At 35.9% G+C, this 18,484-nt stretch overlaps 1 protein-coding gene across 42 annotated transcripts in view; it reads right to left on the minus strand.

The window, feature by feature from the left end:
• Positions 1-18,484, minus strand: part of NRG4 (neuregulin 4) — a 121,744-nt gene that overhangs the window by 72,004 nt on the left and 31,256 nt on the right. For all 42 annotated transcript variants that reach the window (XR_011425105.1, XR_011425099.1, XR_011425119.1 and 39 more), the window contains 2 exons: positions 14,131-14,196; positions 12,107-12,200 (listed from right to left, as the gene is read on the minus strand). Coding sequence is in view for 20 of the 42 variants with exons in the window: in XM_070233121.1 (XP_070089222.1) it covers positions 12,107-12,200; positions 14,131-14,140 (104 nt within the window). In the remaining 22 variants the exon portion in view is untranslated. The remainder of the gene's footprint in view (positions 1-12,106; positions 12,201-14,130; positions 14,197-18,484) is intronic.

Here is an 18,484-nt window from a genome sequence, read left to right on the forward strand (position 1 = left end):
TCCTGTATTCTTTAGGTTTCACTATACCCTTCTTAGTAGTTAAGCCCCTTTTATAAATTTAATGATTCTTTATATTAAAAATTCCCTGTTCAAATTACTGTTTGGTATCTGTCTCCTGGCAGACTTGACTAAAACAGAACTGGTACTGGGAGTGATGCCAGGAGATAGAACCTCAAGAGTAAGATTTTTGGATTGATTGGTCATGCCCTTAGGTTTAAGTGCAGGAATGAACTCCTTGACAACCAGAAATGGGATGCTATTTATCCAGAGCATGCAGTAACATCACAGTTAACTGTGATGAAGTGCCAAATGAAAGTAAGTACCTTAGGAGCTCTTGACTGTTATGGTAGTAATGATAATCATAAGGACCAGGTATGGGATAGACTGTCTTGAATGCACTAAAGCACTTATAGAAAAAACAACAAGCTCAAATCCTGGTCTGAGAAATAGAAAGCTCCCATAGCAGCCATAAAATAATCCATTTCTTGTAGCCACAGAGCTGATTTTCTTGAAAATCTAATGTAAAATTTACCTGTTCAGGCTGAATTACAATACTAGTTGGATCCATAGTGCTGCCAAGCTTCTTATGTGAATGTTAGGGCACTGATTGATAAAGAATGAGCTCTTAAAACTGGAAGTGGGCATATCTGGTAGACCAAATGAAACTGACAATCTCAAATCCCCTAGTAACTCTGAGACTCCCTTACCAGCGGAAGTAGCTGGACTTCCTATGTCTGAGGAAAGCACTTTTCCTTTGCTTAAAGAATTCTATGACAGCCTCACCTGGGGTAAATGCCTGGCAAGGGGACACTCATTCCCCTCAAGACCTACCAAAACCACTCCCTTATTTCCATTAGACCAATAACTAGGGTCGAATATCAGCATACTCCAGGAAATAATGTACACAATATGATCCAAGAGAAGACAGCTTAAACACCAAAAGAATTATATGATTGTGTGTGTTTATGTGTGTATCTATCCTGGGGAATATGTGCAGGAGTAGATTCTAAGGGTATTAGGCCAAAGAGGGATGAGTTTATTGATATGACAGCACTTACTAGAGATTCTGGATTTAATGTGTTAGAGCCACTTCCCACTGTATGAGCTAACAGCTTGACTGGTTGACTGAAACTTGGAGTCAGTGGCCTACAGTTAATGAGGATGAAATGCCAGAGCTTCTGTGGCACACTGTAAATGAGGGAATGTGAAGGCTTAGGGTTAGGAATGCTGGAGTGGATTTATCATGTGTGATCTTTATGTCCACCTCATAACTATATCTCCCAAGAAGGTCTAGAAGGCAGTCCTGTCCCTAAGGTATTGGTAAACACATTAATGAGGGCAGCACCTGTATCTTTGAAAAGTCCTGTGGTTGCTCTCCTGTGTAGGCCACAAAGCCCATGAGTGACGCCACCATGCGACATCACACGACCATGTGGTCTGGGCTTCCCATCATGAACTGGGTGCTGTCTGACCCAACTAGCCATGTTTGAGCATATACAACAGCAATACTTTGTCAAATGGAAATGGCATATAAGACACCAAGGGCAGGCAAGTCCAGAAGGTAGAAGTTACATGAACAAAATGTTCAGAATCTGACTCCTGTTGCATTACCTCTTCTCAATCTATGCTTACAGCCTCCTGAGGAGTTCCTTATGACCAGCTAAGGAAGAAAATGCTCATGCCTAGTTTATAAATGGGTCTGTACAATATGCTGGTGCCACCTGAAAGTGGACAGCTTCCGTATTACATCCCTACACAGAGGTGGCTCTAACTGTGATGAAGGAAAATCCTCCCAGTGGGCAGAACTTTGAACAGTACACTGCCTGTTCACTTTGTCTGGAGAGACAATGAGAAGTATGGATCCATGCACAGTTGCTCTATAGATCTACACAGATCCATGGGCAGTTGTTAACGATTTGGCCACGGAAGGAAATCACGTGATTGGAAGATAGGTGACAAGGAATTCCGGGGAAGAAGCAGGTGGATGGATGTTTCAGAATGGACACAGACTTGTAGATATTTATGTCCAATGTGATTGCCCATCAAATAGCCTTCACTGCAGAAGGGAGCTCTCAATAATTAGCTGATGTGCTCTTAATCAAAATGACACTCTTTGTCAATCACACTCTCTCCCAAGTTGCCCTAGTACTTGCTCAATGGGTCCAGTAACAAAGTGGCCATGGTGGCAGAGTGGAGGATATGAAGGGGCTCAACCATGGACGTCCCCTTACCGAAGTTGACTTAGCTAATGTGACTACTGAGTGCCAAGTCTGTCAATGCAGAAGCCAACACTGAGTCCTTGATATGGAATCATTTCCTGGCAGAAGAGTCAGCCACTTGGTGGTAGGTTGATTACACTGTACTTTTTCCATCATGGAGGAGGCATAGATTTGTTCTCACTGGAACTGACGCATATTCCAGATATGGATATGCTTTCTCTGCTCATAATGCTCTGCCAGCACCACCATCCATAGACTCACTATAACAGTACTCCATATAACACTGCTTCTGATCATGGAACTCATTCCACACTGCTGCACTGCCAAGGAAGTGCAGCTCTGAGCTCATATTCATGGAATTAACTGATTTTACCACATATGCCATCACTCAGAAGCATCTGACCTAATTAAAAATAAAATAATGCCATTGGCAGAAAAAACTCTGAAAGGATGGGGTTCCATCTTACAGGATGTGGTATATGCTTTGAATTAGAGATTACTATACGGTACTCTCTTCCCCAAAGTCAGAATGCATGGGTCTGGGAATCAAGAGATGGAAGTGATAGTGGCTTCACTCACTATCATATCTAATAACGCACTTTCTAAACTTTGTATTCCCATCTTAACAATTTTGAGCTTCATGTCTGTGGAGTTCAGAGATTCTAGTCCCCAAGAGGATAATGATTCCATCAGGGAATACAACAGTGGTCTATTGAATTGAAAAACAAGACTTCTACCTGGTCATTTTGGTCTCCTCATGCCACTGCACCAAAAGAAGAGGGGGGTACACTATTAGCTTGAGTGGTTGATCTCAGTTACCAAGAGGAAATTAGATTGTTGGTATATAATGAGGGAAAGAAAGACTACACAGAATCCAGGAAATTCTCTGGAGTGCCTCTTAGTACTCTCAATACACCTATTCACAATAGTAGAGGTTAACTGCAAATTACAGTAATCAAAAAAAAAAAAAAAGGCAGGAGTATTGAGGACTCAGATCCCTCAGGAAAGAAGGTTTGGGTCACTCTATTCGATAAGAACCTACTAAGGTTATGGCTGAAGACAAGGGAAATACGGAATGGGTAGTGGAAGAAGGAAGCCATAGATATCATCTAATGGTCTAGTAACAAATTAATTACAAAAAGGACTGTAATATATTTTCTGCTTGTCAGGTGTACATATTTATTTGGATACATTAGCCATTGTCTTCTCTTTCTTGCCATTACTAGAAGTTAATCTTATCAATTAGTCTTTATATAACAGTGTGTTCAGTTGCGCTATGACTAAATCTGAGGAGTAATTGATATTTTCAGCTATGAAAACAATTACTATTGGGATAAGATGCCTCTTCATTTGGGGGAAATGTGAGAATTCCTTGGTGTGCAAAAGTTCAAATGTGTGTAGAAGGTGCATACAGAAGCTGAGTAGCCAAAGGAGGGATATGCCAGTTATCAAATTATTGCCTCTCACCTCTAAATCTACCCAGTTTTATGAACCTGGGGCTTGAATCTGTAACACTTCTCCTTTACCAGTTGGCACAATGTAGGCCTTGTCAGTAAAGAGCACTAGAGGGACACCGTAGAAAGGGCTTTTCTTCTTGCTTCTGTGGTGGTGATGGCCAGTTGGAGGCTTCCTTCAGTAGATCCAGTGATACCTACCCTTCAGAAAGTTTCAACAGCACCCCAGCAGGTCTTGCTCACACACTAGCAAGCAGTCTCCCTGTAAGACTCACCAGGATCCCAGAGGGTGACTTCCTGCTTAATAGCCTTGGCCCAAGAATTTCTCTACCACCCAGTGGGCCAAAGCCACACCCTCTCCATCAAGATCTGAATTTCAGCAATGGTGGAGTGTCTGCCAAGTTTTTTCCTTCCTTGGGTATTTCTTCTCACCTTAGAGGTAGTGGCTGCTCCCTGCATGTCCTATGCCTATATTCTTTAGAGATCTCTTTACCCCTGTAAATAGTTAATCCCTTTTTACCAATTTAAATTTTATACTAAATTAGGGAATATTAAGAATGACTGTAAATAAATTTAACTACTTGGATGAAATAGAATTATTCCTTGACAGGCACAAACTATCACAGGTTACTCAAGGAGAAACAGATCACTTAACATTACATCTATTAAAATCATTGAATTTAGATTTAAAAATCTTCCCATAAATAAAATTCCAGGCCCAGATGGCTTCATTTGTGAATTCAACCAAATATTTAATAAAGAAATATTACAAACCCCACACAAACTCTTCCAGAAAACTGAAGAGGTGGGAACACTTTCCAACTCATTCTATGAGGCTGGCATTACCCTACAAAGAGTTCATAGTGTATAAGGCCATTTACATAAAATTCTAGCTACTGCAAACCAATCAATGGTGACAGGAAGCAGATAGGTATTTATTTGAGAATAAGGGATGTAAAAGTGATGAATTACAAGGGGCATTAGGAAACTTGGAGGTCGATTGTGCATGTGGTTTCACGGTTCCATATTTACATCAAAACTCAAACTGTATCCTTTAAATATAGGTACTTTAAATATGCTTTAAAGGGCCAGCCCAGGGGCATAGCAGTTAAGTTCGCGCACTACGCTTTGGTGGCCCAGGGTTCGCTGGTTTGGATCCTGGGTGAGGACATATGCACTGCTTATCAAGTCATGCTGTGGCAGGCGTCCCACATATAAAACAGAGGAAGGTGGGCACAGATGTTAGCTCAAGGCCAATCTTCCTCAGCAAAAGGAGGAAGATTGGCAGCAGATGTTAGCTCAGGGCTAATTTTCCTCAAAAAAAAAAAAAAGCTTTAATATGGGTATAAAATATACCTTAAACATACAATAAAGCTGTAAAAGAGTTAAGGTAATTTATCACATTAGTCAAATAAAAGAAGAGTGATTAAGAACACGTGTGTGGTGATGGATTATAATTAGCTTCTGGGTGGTGAACATGATGTAATCTACACAGGAATCAAAATATAATGATGTACACCTAAAAAAAATTAAAAGAAGAAAATCATATGACTATTTTGATAGGCATAGAAAAAAGCATTTGATAAAATAAAAAACCTATTCATGATATAACTCTCAGCAAAGACTAGAAGGGTACTTCCTTAATCTGTTAAAGGATATTAAGAAAAAATCTACACAGTTGATATACTTAATGATGAAATATTGAGCTTTCTTTTCTTGAGGTCAGAAATAAGACAAGGATGAGCACTCTCACCACTTTTATTCAACAAATATACTGTAGATTCTAGCCAGTGCAAGGCAGCAAGAAAAAAGAAACAAAAGGTATAAAGATTGCATAAAAAGAAGCATAACTGTCATTTTCAAAGATGACAAGACATTAGATTCTTTAGGACTATTTACACACCCAACTATCATAACTAAGTGAATTCATCAAAACCATTACACCTAAAATCTGTATAAAAATATTATTTACATATATAAGCAGTTAGTATTTGAAAATGAATTTTTAAAATGCCATTAAGAATATCATCCAAACACACAAAAATATTTATTTTGAAAAAGCTAATGAAAGATACGTGAGACTACAACACTAAGACTACAAAATAGATATTGCAGAAAGAAATTTAAGAAGACATGAATAAATGAAGGTATATAACATGTTCATGAATCGGAAGTTTTCTGAAAGTTGAACAAGCTGATTCCAAAATTTATCTTAGACAAAATGGAAAAGCAGATAGACTAGTCCATGCAGCAGCTGAAGCTCTGCTTGAAATAATCTCAATTACTGACTGGATCAAGTAATCTATGATTACTAGTGCCTCTAACCATCTGCCAAAAGTTTATGTGAATCCTCTCTAAAGGAAGATAATACTGTCAATAACCTTAAAATCTCTTTACAGTTTTCATACACAATGTCTTAACACATTAAAAAAATAAGTACCTATGTATGTAATGTACTCAAGACAATCCGATAAAAGCCAAACAGATGTTTTTCACAGAAATACCTATTCTAAAATTCATATGAAATTTCAAGGGACACTGAATAGACAAAACAATCAAGAAGAAGAACAAAGTTGGAGGACTAACACTTCCCAAGTTCAAAACTTACTACAAAGCTACAGTAATCAAAACAACGTGGTACTGGCATAAAGACAAACAGACCAATGAGACAAAACAGAGAGGCCAGAAATAAACCTTCACATATATGGTTAATTCAACAAGGGTGCCAAGACCATTCAATGGAGAAAGAGCAGTCTTTTCTATAAATGGTACTGGGAAAACTGGATATTCACATGCAAAAGACCTTACCTTAATACCATTTACAAAAATTAACTCAAAATACATCAAAGCCCTAAACATAAGAGCTAAAACTATAAAACTCTTAGAAAAAAACCTAGGGGAAAGTTTCATGAGAGGATTTAGCGGTGGTTTCTTGGATATGACACCAAAGCACAAAGCAACAAAAGAAAAATTAGACAAATTGAACTTGACCAACATTAAAAGTTTTTCTGTGTCAAAGGACACTATCAACAGAGTAAAAAGGCAATCCACAGGATGGGAGAAAATATTTGTAAACCACATATCTGAAAAGGGATTAATACTCAGGATCTATAGAAAACTAAAACTCAACAATAACAAATAAAAAGCAAACCAATTCAAAAACAGGCAAAGGACTTGAATAGACATTTCTTCACAGAAGATATAAAAATGGCCAATAAGCACATGAAAAGATGCTCAATATCACTAATCATTAGGGAAATGCAAATCAAAACCATAGTGAGATACTACTTCATGCCCATTAAGCTATTGTCAAAAAAACAGAAAACAAGAAGCATTTGCAAGGATGTTGAAAAATTGGAACTTCTGTGCATTGTTGGCAGGAATGCAAAATGGTGCAGCCACCATGAAAACAGTATGGCGGTGCCTCAAACAATTAAACATAGAATTACCATATGATGCAGTAATTCTACTTGTACATACACAAAAGAGTTAAAACAGGATCTTGAAGAGATATTTGTACATCCATGTTCATAGCAGCATTGTTGAGAATAGTCAAAAGGAGAAACAAACCAAACGTCTCTCCACGGGACAAATGGATAAACAAAATATGCTGGATACATACAATGGAATATCATTCAGCTTTAAAAAGGAAGGAAATTCTACAACATGGATGAACCCTGAAGACATTATGCTAAGTAAAATAAGCCAGACGCACAAGATAAGTATTGTATAATTCCACTTATATGAGGTTCCTAGGATAGTCAAATTCAAAGAGACAGAAAGTAGAACAATGGTTATTGGGGCTGGAGGCAGGAGAAATGAAGAGTTATTGTTTAATGGGTACAATTTCAGTTTAGGATGAAGAAAAAGTTCTAGAGACGGATAGCGGTGATGGTTGCACAACAATGTGAATATACTTAATGTCACTGAACTATACACTTTAAAATGGTTAAAATGGTAAATTTTATGTTACATATATTTTACTAGAATAAAAGATCATTCAGGGGCTGGCCTGGTGGCGCAGCGGTTAAATTTGCCCATTCTGCTTCGGAGGCCTGGGGTTCGCTGGTTCAGATCCCAGATGCGGACAAGGTGCCGCTTGGCAAGCCATGCTGTGGCAGGCATCCCACATATAAAGTAGAGGAAGATGGGCACAGATGTTAGCTCAGGGCCAGTTTTCCTCAGCAAAAAAAAGAGGAGGATTGGCAGATTAGCTCAGGGCTAATCTTCCTAAAAAAAAAATCATTCAAAAAATACTATAATTCATATAAACCTTTAAAATGAGTGTTATAGTGAATAAGAATCATACTTTCATGAAGCGAAATTCACGACTTCAGTTAATCAATAGTATGTAAAATATATATTTATACTGCCACTTACACTGCTTCATTTTCTTTTTTATATGAAATATATTGAAAACCACAGAAAAGGTAAAAAAACTCAATCACTGCATAAAAGTTATTTACTGACATCATAGGGCTAAGATAACATAGTATATCTTATTAAAAAATTTGAAATTTGAGTTTTCTGTAATCACTTGTATGGAGATATAAGTTGTTTCTTCCTTAACTCATTACACTTATTCATTTATTTACTTTGCTAGGCACAAGAAGCAGAAAGACAGCAAATCTCTGCCCTCAAGGCATTCACAATTTTGAGGAAGACCGTAAATAAACAAAATATTAATCAGGCATAATAGAGATTTGCCTGAAATGATCAAAGTATGACAGGTGTACAAAAGAAAGAGCCCCTAAAACTGCCTCATCAGAATAAAGAAGTCTCCACAGAAGAGGTGATAAATTAGCTCACTTCAAAGACAAACATGGAAAGTCATTTTAGGCAGGGGAACTAGCATATGCCAAAGCATGGAGTCAGCCTTAGCAATGTTTGGGAAGCTGCACATAGGGCAGGATGTTTAGAACTCAAGATATGTATGAAGAAGCTATAGGAGAGGATGTCAAATAGAACAGACTGATACGATGAAGAGCCTTGAATGTCAGGCAAGGAAATTTGGAGATATACTGTAGGACTTAGGAAATATTTTGTGAATAGAAAACATAAAGTCAGATCTACTTTTTAGAAAGATCACTAGAGCAGCATTGTGAATGAGACTTGGACAGAAGAAAGGAGGATACTGCAATACTTCAGGAGGGAAATGATACTAAGAAAAGAGGAAAGAGGACAGGGCAGTAAAGATAAATTTTATAGATAATCCAGGCAGGACTTCGTGACTAATTAGATGTGACCCCAAACACACACACAACACCCCCCTTGAAATAAAAGTTTCACAAATAATACCTATACTCATTATGCACTATTTACTCTAATATTCTTTTTTCTATTCTTTTCTCTTCATTAAAGAACTGATAGACACAACTAAATTGATTTCAAGACATGTCAATAGAATGTAAGGTTGAAAAATAAAACTCAATCATTCCAATAAAGACAGAAAAGAGGAAGTCAACTAACTGTAGTGTTTATAACTTAATGAAAAATTGAAAGAAAAGAAAAATGTACCAAATACTCAACAAATGAAAGCTGATATAGCTACATTAATGTCAGATGAAATAGATTCTAAGGCAAAACCACTGCAAACTGTAAAAGACTCTAAAAGCTATGTTAAAACGAGAGACTTTATTCTATACGTGGTAGATGGGTAGGCATGAGGGCTGTCACGTTTTTTTATTTCAGCAGGAGTAGTCATGAGAATTAGGCTCCAAGAAAATTGGTTAGAAAATTATTTCTATAGACAAAGCAGGGGTTAATAAGGTCTGAGTTAGTAATAGTAAGAACAGAGAGGACTGGAGACATGAGAGGCATACAGCAAATATAGAATTATGATTTGACAAGTGGACAGGGCGGAGATAATAGAGTCAAAAATGAGTCTGGGCTTTCTCAGTGACAAGATGGTTGGGTTGTCATTAACAGAAAAAGGGAATGCAGGACATAGTATGAGTTGGGAGGGAAAATGAGTTTATCACCTTTAGATATAGCTATTATAACCTATAGGGCTATATTTGAAAGGTTGTCTCAAAATTATTAGAAAGCAATTAGTTTATAAAATAATATATAATTTAAAATTTATCTGCCACTCAACTTCACTGAACCCTTAGTCACTATATTCCTTCCTTTTCTCTCAGTCTCCCTTTTGTCCCCTCACTTCACTTCCTTCCAGGCTGTTGACCAACTCCAGGGTACACTATTCACACTGCACAGAGAGTGCTAATCCCACAGAATCTCCTGTTATTGTGCAACATGGTGACCTTGCTTCCTTCTCTATCCATCATAAACCCACGGGGCATGGTTTCATCTACTCTAGTTACTACTCTCAAAGTTTGAAATTAGAACCAAACTAGAAGTACTCTTAAACCCAGCATGGGTTACCAGCAAAGTAGCTCATTCTCTTTCATTGGTAACTTTTTTGAAAATAACTAAAAATGCATCTATTCAAAGTACAAAAGCAGAGTGACAACCTAAGTGTTAATGGACTAAATGTTTGTGTCCCCCTCAAATTCATGTGTTGAAATCCTAACTCCAATGTGATGGTATTAGGAGGCAGGGCCTTTGGGAGGTGATTATGTCATGAGGATGGACTCCTCATGAGTGGGATTACTGCCCTTATAAAAGAGACTCCAGAGAGTTCTCTCTTCCTGCTATGTGTGGCACAACATGTCATCTATATTTTTTCATGTTTTTTTTTTTTAACAACCCTCTAAAAAGCAAAAGATATTCTTAGCTCAAGGGTCATAATAAACAATCTGGCCTGTGGTCTGTAATTTCCTTACATTCTGCTCTGGAAAAAGGTTCTTCTCATTCTGTCATGTGATGGCTCTGCAGTCTGATAGCTGGCCCTTTAACCAGCTCTTTCTGAAAACAAATCTGCCAGTCAAAAATTCTACCTAGGTACATCTGTAAACCAGGAAGCAGGCCACACCCAACCATGCTGGCACCCTGATCTCAGATTTCTGGCCCTTGGAACTGTGAGAAATATATTTCTGTTGTTTATAAGCCAACCAGTCTATGGTAATTTGCTAGAGCAGCCTGAACTAAGTCATTAGGTTTTTTCTCATTTCAATGATTACCCAAATTTCAGTACTCTTAAGTCTTTCTTTCAACTTATTCAGTGCCGTATAAGGCATTTAGTATACAGATAAATATTAAGTGTACAGCTTGACAGACTAAGTACTCTGACTACAATGCAATTAAATTAGATATAAATATTAGAGGATAACTAAGAAAACCCCATAGGTTAAAGAAGAAACTATAATGGAAAAAATTTTAAACTGAGTACTGAACAACAGACTATAAAATTTGTAGAATGCAGCTAAAATGCATTTGGAAAATTTTAACATTAAACACTGTCTATTAGAAAAGAAGATGAAAGATTAATGAGCTGAAAAAGTTGAGGACTCACATTACCTGACTGCACTTATTATAAAGCTACAGTTATCACCTTCCTTCTTCACTTGAGAGGAAAAATACCCAGTCACTATTCCCCATATGAAAACTTCCAAAAACTTCTTGAGATAATTATAAGGTTATTTCTCTGCCTCTCCTCCAGACTAAATCCCAGTATCTTTTGCTTTTACTATAAATTTCATTTTCCTATCCTTTTTATTTATAAGATCTTAAATCTAGATTCTATATTTCTCATTTCAGTTAAATAAAAAAAACAATAATTCATGCACATGCTATAAAATATCTTGAGGTCTTTAGGTGTGAGCTCTGCTAAAGTCTATGGACCTCAGTGGTAGTACTATGTTGCTAATTCACACAGTATGAGGTTTAATCTATCTCCCTTAAATACTATCCAACCAAACTCACAGGAAGCCAGCTATACAAGTACGATTTTCAAGTTGTTTATTGATCATTGGCTATAACTATACTCCCAAAGTGAATCATATTATTTTAAAACAATAGTGGCTAAGACATTCCCCTTTTCTTGTTGTTGTCACCATTAGAAAAACTTAACTCTTCATTTTCTTTTTAATATATCAAATGAAGTTTTGGTACCAACACAGTTATGTATTTATATATTCTAAACTCAAAGCAAAATATCTCATGTTGGGTTTTTTTACATTAGTGAATTCTCTAGGTATTTTGCCAGTAATATTAAACATAGATTGTCTTCCCTAAATTGCTAAAATCTTAGAGAGGTCACTAAAATGGATTATTAAAAGATCTGACTAGGCTTGAAACTACCACTACCAATTTTCAAAATAAACCCTATCACTGCCATTTTCAAAATAAACACATCATGATTTGCTACTTTGTTTTGCTTTTAAAGCATAACTTTGTTCTATATGAGAACATGGAGAAGTATTCCTTACACTTTGTCACCTTACACTCTTTCAATATTTATCACTTCTCAAAAAAGTTAGTAGATGATACCAAAAAAAAAATTACTCTCTCCCCCCAGTCCATTGCACTCACCTACAAAAGGGGCTGGGAATAGTAGGTATCACATAACAAATCCCCCCATTCAGGCAAAATGACCTGTGCCTGGCACCACAGGGCTCTTCGTGATCTAAAACACATACATAAATGAAAAGAGAAAGGTAAATTAAAGTTTTCCTAATAAAGCAAGAAAAAGGACTAAGTATCTTAGACTGAAGTAACAATTCTAAAAATTAGAATAAACAATTGTTTCTCAAAATGAAGGAATTAATCTTATTTCTTATTTGATCAGCAGGGACTTCTAACCCTTTGAAGGAAAAATTAATCTGTCCTGAGGATTTGGCCATTAATTATAATGGATTTATAACCTCTATTACAGAAATAGAGAATCTCAATAATAGGTTAAAAGAACGCAACTGGGATCTTAAACATTGGCCTTTCTCATTAGTACAGAGATTCCGCAGCTTTGCTTCGAGTTTCTCTGTCCCTGGGTGTATTTAGGTTTTTATCTTTCCTTTTACGTTCCAAATACATTAAAGTCTGAAATTACCGTGGGGAAAAAGATTTAGATAATTGAAATAATTTCTGATTTCCAAAATTATCTTTAAACATTTCTATATACGACAATTTTAACATCAAAAAAGTGAAAATAAAATAATCTTACAAGGCAAGGGGATTTTAGGTAACAGTAACTGTAAAGATATATCTAAATTTCTCAAGTAAAATTAAAAGCTTAAGTCATTGCTTGATAAACAGCCAAAACTTTCAGAATACTGAGAAAATAAACCTCCATTTCTTTCTTGCTTCCTTTCTTTCCCTCCTTTCTCCATCCTTAATTCCATCTTTATCTCTGACGTTTCCTTTATGCTTCTTTATTCTTTGCCTTCACTGTCTCCCTTGGTACCTCTCCTTCCTTCCAGTCTCCACCTCCCCGCTACCTGTTTTAAAGGGAAAATCCCTTTCCTTTCACTCCTGGTCACCAAAACTACTATACAGAGAAATTTAGAAATAACCATAGTAGAATTCATTGAGTCATTATACTACTGTTTATGACTAGAAGAGCAAATTGCTGAATACTTTATCTTTCGGTCTTGAAAGGGAAGTACATTCTTTAAAATTGCACATTACTGGTTCCTGATTGTTTCTGTCTAGAAAATAACCTAGAATCTTATGTGAAGAAGAAAATGGCATTACTTCAATTTTCCATTTAAAAAAATAGTACCTTAATTAAAAAAAATTATCTAGCATTTATTTGCCACTAAGGTCTCAATACCTGTCAGGTTACAACTGCTACTGAACCAGATATCACCACCATGAGAATCTGAAATTTCAAAACTTCCTTTTACTTTAGAATTGAGAAGAATCTGTTTCACCATCACATTGGAACTATAAAAGTATAAAAATGTAAAGAGAAAAACAGAACCATAAAGAATTTAAGGGTAAAAACAAAAAAAGAAAGTAAATCAACCAGAACTAATTTGTTTAGATTTTTTCTTTTTTACACAATGCCATGCTTGTTTACAATCAAACAAATTTTAATAAGATAATGCTTACAATTTTTCAGGAACAATTTGTCTAACAAATAAAATCCCAATTAACATTACATCAGAATCACTGGCACTATCACATAGGGTTTTCCATTGAGAGTGGAGTGTAACTTTATTATAGAATGCTTTCTGTCGCTGAACTTAATGTCTTTGTTTTTAACAGGATTATAACCAGTCATGTCTCAACAGCTGGTATTTTATCAGTAAAGCATACTCATCTAACCTGAATCACTACCTCTGAATCTATTTTTATTCTGATTTCATTTACTTCTTTGTAAAGTTGATATCAGATATAGAGTAAGCTAGAATTTGCCAGTTTATAAAAACTGATGAAATATATGTCTAAAATAAAATAGCCTCATGTTACAAAAGATGGTCTTTCAAAACCAAAGTATTTCAGATTTCAGGAACAATTTTAGATGGGGAAAAATATAGTCTTGTGTTAATATGCTTTTCTTTGTTCTATTGCTATGTGGCACACATTGACAAAAGTATAAACTTACAAGAAATTACCTGTTGGCATCTTAATTTTTAAATAGTTTCATTCTTGGTCAAAAGTTGAGGGTTGAAAAACAGCACCTAAAATTAATAATTTAGGAAAAATTATTTTCTTTTGAGAGCATTATAAAATGTCAAATATTCTAACAGCAATATATTTTTAAATGATGAAAGTAATTAAGACATTTATATGCTAGTCACAAAATTCTTTGGTTAAAGCATCTTTTTTTAAGATATTTATTACATATCAACAAAAAAACTGAATAGATAAAACTAAAAGATCAACATTAAACAGTATAAATGCACTAAATATAAATCATTGCCTAAATAATGTAGCGTAATCTTAAAACTCTCTCTGGAGAAAATTCTAATAAGTTTCACTTTTAATAAATATTGTTAGTGTAGTAGTGTACTCTATGAGATTATATGTGAAAGATATGAGTCAGTAAATAAAATTGAATGACCTCAACTGACTTTTTACTTTTTCATAAGGCCTATTTCTAATTTCACTTTAAATACAATCAATGACTTCTAATTCTTCAGTTTATTGAAAATGGTCAAAAACATATTATAAAAAAACTTTACCAGCAGTTAAAAGGTTTACATTTCTATAAAACCTTTAATATTTATATAAAGTACTTTTAAATTTACTGTAGATTGCACATAACATTTACCAAGCTACATAGGCCTTTTAAAAAAATGTCTGGAATCTGGCAAAGCAAAGTGGCTAATAAGATGTGCTTATGTGTGAAGTTATCTGCTACAACAGAAACAAAGGAAGTAAAAAATACATTTGAAGAGATGAAGGATTTCTACTTACATTACGATTACATGCTCTCAATTTGGTTTTCTAAAGGGGACTTACTCCCGACTTAAGCAAAAAGACTTTGTAACAAAAATGTCAATCAACAACTTCTGTTAACACAGCTGTAATATCAAAGTCTTCTCCCAAAGCCAATCATTCTTTCTTATAAAGACAAGCAACGAGAGAAATTAAACCTACCTAATTTGAAAGAATCACTGGCTCACTGTATAAGCTTCTTTTTCCAAACAAACAGGGCTTACCTCAATAAAAACCTACATATGTATAAACAATACATTCTGTTGGATATGCAGTATTTCAAAGATTTTGAATACTGCAGACTACAGCAGCTGTGCCTAGCATTTTATAACACATCGAAATCTGATTTATATAGCTGCCACATGCAGAGTGGGCAAGGTTGAGACAAAGACCAAGGGGTGCACAGGGGTCAGGACAAGGGAACAACCTCTTTCAGTCCGCATGTCCAGAGTTGCAAACAGAGCAGAATTTTATTTTTAAAAAAAGTTGTATTAAACTGCACTCTCAAATTACTGCCCAATTTTTAAAGTTATGAAATAAATCACATCCTTTAGACTCCTTATTCATCTTTACATGTCTGAATAATTCAAGAGTGTTGTGAAAGGTTGTGGAGAAAATGAATTTTAATGTGGAGTTAGTGGAAAAGTGTTCCACAGGGTTTTTTAAAAAAGGAATTTCCTTAAAAATCACATATTTTATAAATGATTATTTGAAGTACTTATAAAACTGAAGGAAGGTAATAGTTACAACATATAACATCATGTTCAATTTGAAATGAATACAGTCACTGAACATGACTAATACTGATAGCAATATAACTACTCACAAACTATGGGTAAGCAATAATACATGCATTAAGGGAAGGTATGAGGTTTAATAATCATAAATAATTTTAAAATATTGACTAAAACTATAATATTGTTTAAACGAAGTACACAGTTCTTCATCATATAATTATCTAAAGTATGCCAAGTATGTAGATGGTTATCTTTTCTAAAACCAAAACTCAGAAAAAATTATTACTTGATTGATATAAAACACTGAAACTACTATGGTTGTTCTTTTAAGAAAATATTAAAATAAACTCATATCAGCCCATACTCTAAAAACAATTCTCTTCATCATTACATATTATCTCCCACATTCAAACGCAATTTTTACATAGCTACAACCTTTACATATATACATATACACACACACACACATAAACATCACGTAAACTTATAGTGTTTGAATTTTAAAATGATATGTTTATGAAAAATCTGTAACCTTTACTTTTTTATTTGAACTATGGAACTGTGATGCTGTCTACTAACATGAAAATGACTACTAAGCTGTATGTGAGATATAATAATTTGTGATTTCATCCAGCACATTCAAGATGTATTTATTAAGAGATATGTCATAGCAGATGGTTTGGTATTATTTTTTGCATGATGCAAATAAACTTAACCTTTGAGGCTACATGATTCTCAAGTAGAAAATCTAATGTTTTTCAAGCTAACTTTTCACTCTAAATGAAAGCCTTGTGTTTAAGAACAATTTATTTGTTCATTCATCTATCAACAAACATGTAGTAAGTGGTCTACTACCTTTAACAAATGACAAACACACAAACTAATAACTACAAAAATGTTCTAGGGTGGGGTAGTGACATCAGATCATGGCGAGTGAGTTTTCCCCTGGATATCTCCCCTACACCATACAACGAAAAAGACATGCATACTCCAACAGAGGACATCCAAACACAACACAAAAGATGCCTGAGAGACCCATGCAGCCATACAGTGGAGGGTGGAGAGGCTGGAGACCCTTTGGAAGAGGTGGAAAGGGGTAAGAGAAAACTTCACTTCCTCCCCAAAAGACTGGAATCCAGGACCATGGGCAGCCTCCAAGAGGGAAGGAACGGGGGAGGGGACGTTCGTTTGTGGGAATATCAAAGATCCCAGAGGGCCCTTGCAGCCTAGGGGAAAGCCCCTACCAAGGTGAAAGCTAACGCGGGGGTGATCTCATCAAGCCAACACTCCAGAAGAACAGATGGCAAGAGCAGAGTGAGAAAACCTTGAGAGCATAAAGAAGAAAATGCCCCTTCCCCCACCTGCCCAGGTCCAGTGCATGGGATCTCAATGGAACACAAAGGGCTCAGAACATGCAGCTCTTGACCTGCACCCAGGGGCGACAGACAATAACTGTAACCGAATAATATCATGGTGCGCAAAACCAGAGCCATGCCATCTAGCACTTTCAAAAATTATATTAAATCTCCAGACCAGAGAGAAAATGACAAGTACCCGGAAAGCAGTCCTGAGGACACAGAAATATATAATCTAAATGACAGAGAATTCAAAATAGCTATCATCAAAAAACTCAACTAGTTAAAAGAAAATGTAGAGAAACAATTTAAAAAGTTCAGGAGCTACTTCACAAAGGGACCGAAACTATAAATAAGACTCAATCAGAAACATTAGAGATAAAAGACACAGTGGAAGAGATAAAACAAAATATGGATGCCCTGAATGCTTGAGCGGACATCATAGAGGAGCAAACTAGCATAATCGAGGAGAGACATGTTGAAATGCTCCAGATAGAGGAGGAGAGAGAACTAAGACTAAAAAGAAATGGAGAAAGTCTCCGAGAAATATCCGACTCAATTAGGAAATGGAACATAAGAATTATAGGTATTCCAGAGGGAGAAGAGAAGGAGAATGGAGCAGAAAGCTTGCTCAGAGAAATTATAGCAGAGAACTTCCCAAACCTAGGAAAGGAGATGGAAATCCATGTGGAAGACTCTACCAGATCTCCTAAATATGTCAATGTAAAAAGACCTACTGCAAGGCATATAGCAGTGAAGCTGGCAAAAATAAATGACAAGGAAAAAATACTGAGGGCAATAAGGCAGAAGAAAATAACCTGCAAAGGAACCCTGATCAGGCTTTCACTGGATTTCTCTGCACAAAGCTTACAGGCGAGGAGAGACTGGAATGCCATATTCAAATAATTGAAGGACCAAAACTTTCAGCCAAGAATACTCTATCCAGTGAAAATAGCCTTCAGATATGATGGAGAAATAAAGAATTTCCTAGATAAAAAAAAGCTAAGGGAATTCGTAGCCACAGGGCCCAATGGACTCCACAAGAGATCGTGAAGAAGGCCCTCATACTTGAAAAAAAAATAATAAAAGGGAGAAAGGGGTTACAAGCACAGAGTAAGGAGATAAATAGGTATACAAGATCAGAAAACTGTAGCTATAGATTAGAACAGGTTAGCAAATACTCAAGAATAGCATTCAAGATAAAGGGAAGGAAAGCCCCAAAAACAAAGATAATCCTGTCATTTTAATCACAAACTCACAACACAACATGGAATAAGGTAAGAGAAAAACAACTTAGGAGGGGAAGAGGAAAGGAAATAAGAGGCCATCAGAAAATGGACTATTTATGAGATATTTTTTTTTTTTTGAGGAAGATTAGCCCTGAGCTAACATCCACTGCCAATCCTTTTTGCTGAGGAAGACTGGCCCTGAGCTAA

Source organism: Equus caballus, chromosome 1, assembly GCF_041296265.1.
Source record: "Equus caballus isolate H_3958 breed thoroughbred chromosome 1, TB-T2T, whole genome shotgun sequence".
Taxonomy (NCBI): Eukaryota; Metazoa; Chordata; class Mammalia; order Perissodactyla; family Equidae; genus Equus; species Equus caballus.